Source organism: Triticum urartu, unplaced genomic scaffold, assembly GCF_003073215.2.
Source record: "Triticum urartu cultivar G1812 unplaced genomic scaffold, Tu2.1 TuUngrouped_contig_6165, whole genome shotgun sequence".
Taxonomy (NCBI): Eukaryota; Viridiplantae; Streptophyta; class Magnoliopsida; order Poales; family Poaceae; genus Triticum; species Triticum urartu.
The window spans coordinates 1-8,428 of NW_024116902.1; the positions used below are offsets into that span (position 1 = coordinate 1).

General features: G+C 44.8%; 1 protein-coding gene across 1 annotated transcript; it reads left to right on the top strand.

Annotated features, from left to right (window-relative positions):
• The first annotated feature begins 8 nt into the window (after positions 1-8).
• On the top strand, positions 9-8,226 carry LOC125530235 (protein cornichon homolog 1-like). Its single transcript, XM_048694627.1, has 5 exons — positions 9-116; positions 838-1,019; positions 2,448-2,570; positions 7,694-7,794; positions 7,893-8,226. Exons 1-4 carry the CDS (start codon positions 42-44, stop codon positions 7,761-7,763), a joined length of 450 nt encoding a protein of 149 aa, XP_048550584.1. The 5' UTR covers positions 9-41; the 3' UTR covers positions 7,764-7,794; positions 7,893-8,226.
• Positions 8,227-8,428: the final 202 nt, after the last annotated feature.

Below are 8,428 nucleotides of genomic sequence, written 5' to 3' on the forward strand. Positions count from 1 at the left end.
CAGTGCCGCCCTCCCGCGCCCGCCGAGGGGGCGCGGCCGACATGTCTGTCGAACTCGTCCTCTGGCTCTTCTCCTTCGCCTCTGTGATGGCCCTCGTCGGCCTCACTGCCTACCAGGCAAGCTCAGCTCCTCGTCCCTTTAAACTTTCGCCTTTGAGCCGCGAGTTTGGTCAAGATCTGCCGCACAATTGGCGAGATTCCTCACCAAATTGGGCTTCAGCTCGTCAGCTTTGTGGAATTCTGAACAGAATTTGGGCAGGGATTTGGTCAACGGTGTAGTTCTTGTCGTTCTTCCTTGCCAATATTACCAGTATAGTTGGTCAACTCGAGGTGGAAAGAAGATAGCCAGTAGTAGGTCAGCTGGACTGCGATTCAGCAAACTAGATCATGTCTAACTTACACTCACAAATCATCTTTGTATAGAAAGCTCCGCTACATTTGGTTAAATGCATCCAAAGTTTCTGCGCTGCTCAGTTTTGCTCATCTGCTTCCATGTTAGATGGAATGAAGTATTTCTGATTATTGTTCCTGTTGGAATGTTAGCACAAGCTACTAGGTAACATCCCGGTGCTTCCACAGCTTGTAACATCCCAAATATTGTGGTTGTTGTGAAACCAGCAGGATCATAGGCCGGACATGCATTATTGTAGCTTTAGCACCCAAAGCTTAAACCACCACGATTGATAATATTTTATACTTGAACAAATCCTTTTGTATAACAATGTAAGGCTGTAAGTAGATATTGTTGTCATGGTTTAGCTTACTGCAAAATAAGCTATTTAAGTTATTTTCTCTTATTGATTCATTCCACTGATTTTTCTTTGTGTTTTTGTATCAGCTTATCTGCTTATCTGATTTGGAGTTTGACTATATCAATCCATATGATTCATCATCTCGCATCAACGCAGTAGTCATAATAGAATACGTACTCCAAGGGGTCCTCTGCGCTTCTTTCCTCTTGACGCTGAATTGGTTTCCGTTTCTAGTTATGGCTCCTGTAACATATTACCATGTGAAGCTGTATGTACTTCTTCCTTTAATCCCTGAAGTTTACCTCTCAAACTATACATGCTTGTTTGGTCATTCCCCTGTTGTATTGCTATTATTTATGTGGATTACTTTATATCTCAGATTAGTTGTTCATTTGGGGAGGAATCTGTAATGCCTCTATCATTGTGGAATTCCAGTGTACATAATTAGTTTTGGAAATTAAATGTTTACTAAAGTATTTATCATCTTCATGAAATAGTGAAGGATAGAAACATATTATGGAAGTGCTCTGTAAAAAGAACTTTTTTAAATGATCCGGAGGCTGATCATTTGTAGTTGCTCTCTCATTTCGGGCTATTCATGTTTTATTGTTCTTCATGACCTTCCATGTTTAACATATTGGCCTGGCATTTACGCTTTTAGACAAGAAATGGTATGCATATATGCCCTAGTAACAATGTTGTGTCTGGCTTGTATTCATTCTTTTGTTGTTGTCATAATATGATAACATCTACTCTACAACGTACCTGCTATATGTGCTTTAATCTTGACATGAATCATTTCCTTTTTACCATTCCGCACTATGAAAGAACCATTAGACATTGTTTGCCTTGCACTAACCTTCACTGACTCTAAGCATATAGTTATCCTAGGATTAATGCAGAAACTTCTTAACCTTGCTCTAGTTTATGTTTCTAATCTGACCCACAGAGCCTTGTTTGTAATTACAACACAGAAATAACATCTCCCTGTTGTTGGTCTGCTTAATTGATATTGTTGGGCATTTACAAGTCGTTGCTATACATCAAAGAGATAAGTGTCTTCTAGGGAGACAACTAATTTTAGCATAAAGGAAATAGAAACAAAGTCCAATACAAGCAATACAGCAGGAAACAGCTATTAACTATGCACAGCTCTTAATAAATAATCCATCTAAGAGGATGAACCTGAATGGTGCAAAGTGACTCCAAACGTGAAAATTATTGAAGTTGCATCAAATATCTTTTACCTATTGGTAGACACACAAGTCCCAAGTAGAGGGACAGTAATGCCTCAATTTTTTTAAATCTGTTTTTCTCAGTCATTTTGGATCTCTTTTTCCTCAGTTGATCAGTTGAGACTTGATACCTGAAATAAAGTGCTTTATTGGCATTGGAGCTTGTTCTATTGAGAAGAGTAAATGTACTTTTGTAAGATACCCAATCTATACTGGTAATCTGCTTCTTGTATATAAAAATGAGAATGCATATGCGGGTAGTAACCACTAATTCCTGTAATAACTTTTTATTAAGAAAACAAAATAGATGTTTGCATATACCTTTGTAATGTGATCTAAGTACAATTGCCTATGCAAGGCATTCATTCTGCATATTTTTACTTCCATTTACCTTTTCATCCTGTGCTTTCATGTTCTGTGTCATGATAGTTAAAGGAATATAATTATAGTTTTTTTATCAGGTATATGAATCGGAAACATCTTATAGATGTTACTGAGATATTCCGACAGTTACATGGAGAGAAGAAGTACAGGATGATCAAGCTTGCCTTCTACTTCGCATTATTTATTATATCCATTTACAGGTTTGGTTTTCAGACTATTTAATTTAATTTATCATATTTATGATTGGGTAAATTGTTTCTGCAAATGCATTCATATGCTAGTCTTAAAACATGGTTCTATCCAGTGAAAAAAAAGCGCGCCTAGGCGAGCGCATAAGCTTGCCTAGGTGCTAGGCGACAACAAAACGTCTAGCGCTTAATTGTGCTAGTCGTGCGCTTAAGCACGCCTAGGCGTGCACTTAGGCTAGATAAGCGCTATGCGTGGCGAAACGCACAATTAACACCTATCGCTTTCTTTATCCTTCTATCTACTTCTGAGTCAGTCACACACAACCTAGGACATTATAAAAACCCTTGTATATTGTCTTACCCTAGTGCCCTCTGCAGTTGTGAAGTACTCCCCACTTTTGCCAAGAGGTCCGGGGTCCGACGCCGTCTCTCTGCATTGCACTGTGTAGCGGAGCTTGCCTCGTGTGATCCTTCCCGAGACCCCATCTGGCGTGGGACCCTCAGGCACTGGGTCTGTCCTTTTTCTTAGTACTTCCTTGCACGCTTCCAATTCAGCTTCAAGTGCATTATCACATATGAAGAGCTGCCTACAGGCCGTGTAGATAATCTCACCGGCAGAGTCACGAAGGACCATGCCACAGCCAGCGGAGCCGTCAGTGGCGAAATAGCTGCCGTCCGTGTTGAGTTTGGCCCATCCATCCGGCAGCCGCACCCAGCGCAAGTCCTCTCCTGTATTAGCTCCCAGGCTGCGTGTGAGGTTTCGAACCGAGTCGTTCGCTGTCCACCCGGAGAACCATTTTGCCTTTGGTCGGATCATCTTGAGGGAACTGCTTGAGACACAACAGCAAGTTTATGTAGCTGTTGAGAAACCGTCGGGATGCTTCAGTCGGAGGCGGTGCTTATCATGTGTGATCTCATTCCGGGCATGTCAGGTGTGCTAAAGGACCATCAACAGTACCATGCGGCTGGCTTCTGACAACTGATCCTACACGCCGAATAGTCATTCCGGCCACTTTTTGCGGACATCCTCGACCACAGTCCTTAGCCCGCGGGCATCTGCACATAGCATGGTAACCATTCCCGCGTTCCACATGGGCAGATCATTAGATTCCAAATTGCGAGAGAATTTATTGGCCCAAGTGGCAAGAGAATTTGAGACCAGCCACCAGGCAAGTACGCATACCTTAGGGGGAGTAGGGCACCCCCATATGGTCTTCCAGGTAACGCGATGACCATCCGTTGCCCTACTCGAAGCACTTGCCAACGGACGCTCATGCTCGTCCATGGCAAAAGTGTTATGCTGAACGAATTGAGAAGACACCGGATTTCTTCGGGGCCAAGGCGAGGACGTCACCGGGGACACGTGGAGAGGTATTGATGCGGATGATAGCGTCGACGTCGACCGAGAGGAAGTGGAAGAACATCCACCCGCCAGGCGCCATTGGCATCCAGCAGGTCTGCGTCGTGTCTTAGCCGCCGCGTCCTAGCCAGCATGTCCCTTGGGGCCTGAGGAGCTCGCCCGACGGCTCGCGTGGCAGCCACCCGATCCCTCTAGATGTGGATTTGCGCTCTGCTGCCCACCCGCCAAATCAGCCCCATTTTCAGCAGCTCCAATCCATACTGGATCGCTTGCCATGTGACCGATGCATTACTGAAAAGACAGTATCCGCCAGCTGCCCCTTTGGATAATATCGAGCTTTTAAAACCTGCGCACAGACTCTCGGGTTTGGTTAGAAGTCTCCAAGCTTGCGAGCTAGCAGTGCTTGGTTGAACACTGTGAAGTCACGGAATCCGAAACCATCATTGAGTTTATGCTTCTAGATTTTAGGCCAAGCCTGCTAGTGTGTTTTTTTGCTTCCCCTCTGACGATCCCCACTAGAAGTTACGTACCATCTTGCTAAGAGCATCTCTAATAGAAGATGCAAATTTGGAGATGTAAAACAGGAGATGTTAAAATTTACATCTCCAAAAAGTGCTTTTTGCATTTCCATAAAAGGGCCAACTCCAACAGATGATGCAAAACGGAGATCTAAAAGTGCAACTCCAATAGGTGATGCAAACTGGAGATGTAAGAGTTAGAAACTTCAAATACTACTTCATTTCAAACATAATTCAAACATAGTTTGTTCAACTAGTACTTCATTTCAAACATAATTAAACATAGTTCTAATTAAAACACAATTAAACATAATTCTAATTTGAAGGGCTACTAGTTCAAACCACTACATCCATCAAACTACTACTCCAACGACTACTACTAGTTCACACAACTACTACTCGAAGATGAAACTACTCCTTGACTCCTCGTCGGAGCTCTTGAACTGTTCCCAGAACTCGTCCTTGTCCGGTGGATGTAAACTTCCAGCAGCTTTTCCTCCAGGTCCTTGTAGTGGGTGTCTTCGCCGTCTTGTCCGTTGGATGTAGTTGCCCTGTGGCTTCCCTCTAAGTACCTAATCACACATAGGGTCTCCGTTTGAGGTAGTAGCCATGTCTCACATGTAGAAAGTGGTAGTTCGGAGAGGAGCGAGTTCACCTTGGATTCGATAGCCCTTGCTCGAGCTCTTGTCATTGGTCCACGTGGTGTCGTGGGAGACGAAGGTAGGTCCATGGGGATGACCGTAGGATGCTCCGCATCAATACTGCATTTGGCTGGGTCAGTAAGTTGAGTAGTAGCGCCTTCATAAGCCATGATGATAGAATGGACCTTCTCCGCTTGTTGTGCTTCTGCCTTAAAGAAGAGCAATGTATCATTGGCGAACAAGAAGTGGGAGATACCAAGAGCACGCCGGTATACCTTCAGGGAAGTAAAATTTCCTTTAACTCACCATCCTGTAACAAGGCAGAAAGTCCATGAGCAATAAACAGGAATGAGAACGGAGAGAGAGGGTCACCTTGCTGTAGCCCACGCGACGGCGCGAACGAATCCAAGAGGGTGCCATTAAATTTGACAGTGTATCTAACCGAGGTGACACAAGTAGGAGTATAATCCAGTTCATCCATCGGTCAACGAAACCCAACTTTTGCATCGTCCACTTCAAGAAAACCTAATTAACCTGATCATTTGCCTTTGAGTGGCCCACAGCATATAGGCGCAGAAACTCTGCTGGATCCTTCTCCTGCTGGATATGATGTATGCAGTCAAACGCAACCAACACATTATCTGTTATCGTTCTTCCTGGCACAAGAACACTTTGTACTGGCGATATGATCTCATCAAGAATTGGCCTCAACCTGTTAACTAAGCACTTCGACACCACCTTATAAATGACTGAAATCAGTGAGTTTTACCGGATTATCAACTTTTGGGATGAGGACAATGGCATTGTTATTCACCCTTTCAGGCACAACTCCTGACCGGAAAAATTGCTTAACACCAGCAATTGCTTGGTCCTTCATTATTGCCCAGTTTCTCTGAAACATCCCGCCGGAAATCCATCTGGTCCAGGGGCTTTGAGCGGGCCTATCTGGAAAAGTGCGTCAGCAATCTCCTTATCAGAAAGCTCTGCACACAGACCTTCATTCATATTGTCAGTAACACGCATTGATAAGGTCAATTACACACAGCGCTGGATCAGCAGTAAACAAATTTATGAAGTAATCTGTCTCCATATTAGCCATGATGGCGCTGTCCTGCTGCACCACGCCACTATCATCAAGGGATTTTATCCTGTTTCCGCGCACGCGACACCACCTACTTGATCTGCACACAGTGCCGGATCTGTAGCTTCCCGAATAGTCCTCTGATCTGCGTTCATAGCCATTAGTTCCTCAAGACGAGTATGGGATTTATGAATTTCTTTTTCCTTCACCCATGCAATGCGTGCATGAGCTCGCCTAGCGCCGCCGCCACGTCACCAAGGTTGCCCATGGCACCGGCCGCTGACCAGGCTTGCATGATCACCTCGGGCAGCGCTGGGTCACGCTTCCAAGCAACTTCATAGTGGCGGCACCTCTTACCCACATTCTCCTGTTGTAACTTGGCCAAGCACCTTAGGAGGATCGGTGCATGGTCTGACAAAGGAGCAACCAGGTGCTTAACACCTGCCTCCAAGACAAGTCATGCCATTGGTTGTTTGCCACTGCCTGGTCGAGCCGAACTTTGACGTTTGCTCGGCTGGATCGCTGGTTATCATAAGTGTATGGCAGACCTGAAAAACCAAGACCACCGAGACCACATAACTCCAAAACATCACGAAAGTTAATCATCTGACCTGCCGAGCGAGGAGTCTCGGAGAAATGTTTGAAGCCCCACATGGCCTCGTTGAAATCTGCAATCACTGCTCACGGCATGTCCGCTTAGTGGTGAAGATGACTGAGAAGTGACCACATGCGATGTCGGTCCTCCGTCTGGGGCTCGCCGTAGATGCGGGTGAGCCTCCAAGGAGTAAGGATCAATATATCGTACATCCATAGCCTTCACATTGTCTTGGCATAAATTCATGCCAGAAAAGAGCTAAAGCTCCACTAAGACCATTTAGTCCTTCGAAACCACTTAAACCTAGATGAGATTGATATCTTCTCATCCTATCTTTCGACTACCTAGTTTCACAAAGAAAAAAATACATGGGGATTGAGCTTGCACTAAGCTCACAAGATCACGGACTGTCCGGGAGTCTGTTCTGGAACTTCTCTGCCAGATATTGTGCAACTGCAGGGTTGTCATTCTCACACACTTCCTGGGTGCTTTTGTTCTGCTGATGAGCCCCGCCATTGATCCTGTCCTTCCTGCTGCTATTCCTGCTAGAACTGGAGTCGGCATCAGACAAGTTGAGGCCATGAAACACCAGGAGGTTTGATTTGGCTCAGACGGTACTTGTCTGCTGCATGAAGCGACGTGGCGGGGAGCACCTCAGCCTGCAATCATGGATCCTGCTCGGCTCCCCACCTCTAGGTTTACGTCCACATGTTTTCAGCCCAGCAATAATGAAAAAATAGTAGAAATATATTAGTATTATAGAGGTTTCCTTCATGATCCTCTTTTCCTTGTTACCACTTACCAGTTGTGCTATGCATATAATCCTGGGTTTGTGCTATACTTAATTCAGCATTTGTTCAAGCTTAGTTTTCTGCCACTTGCACGCTAGGGATGCTTGTTGCCAAATATAATTGTTAATATATATGATACGTCTTTTCAGGCTTGTCATGACGGCTGTGCTACTATTTATTGATGAGGATGTGAATCTGGTAGAAACTAGGACTATTTAGAGCTTGTCATCAACATCTCACATGTGGCCAGGTATATTACTACCGTGTCTGCTCACTGGGAGAGCTGTTAATCATTTCATTAATAACCTGCACTGAAACTGGTGCCTGGCACTGATTTTCTTTTTCAAGGGAATCCCAATGATGCAGTTGGTTAACTTGTCGCACACATGTTTCAACATCTGGCTCCTAATGAACACTTAACACGAGGAACCGGTGAGAGTACATTCCAGTCTTCCAGAAATTCTGAAACAAGACGGTTCATTTGTTCTGTAGGAGCTTATCTGGTGCCTGGGTGTTGATTGTAACCATCAGGCAGAACTGACCTTGTGGTGTACATTGTAATTTCATGCGTTTTGGTATTGCAACGCCATCTGTCGAGATTTGGTTAACGCTGGACATCTTGGTGTGGTATGCGCGAACGCTGACATCTTGCACTTATATCGCGGTGTTGTATTTTGATTCATCTCTGCTTTGTCTGTGAAACTGGACGGAGCGTAGTGTTTTCCAAGATGTTTCCTTGAGCCGACTGCAGTAGCAGGCATTCACTCTTGAGATGTGAAAGTGCATGTGTGTCGGAGTAATGGGGAGTAATGGGTCACGGGTAGGCTAACCCGAGTTCCAGAACCTTTCAAAACATCGGGGCAGGCTGTGCCCCTCAAGACCCC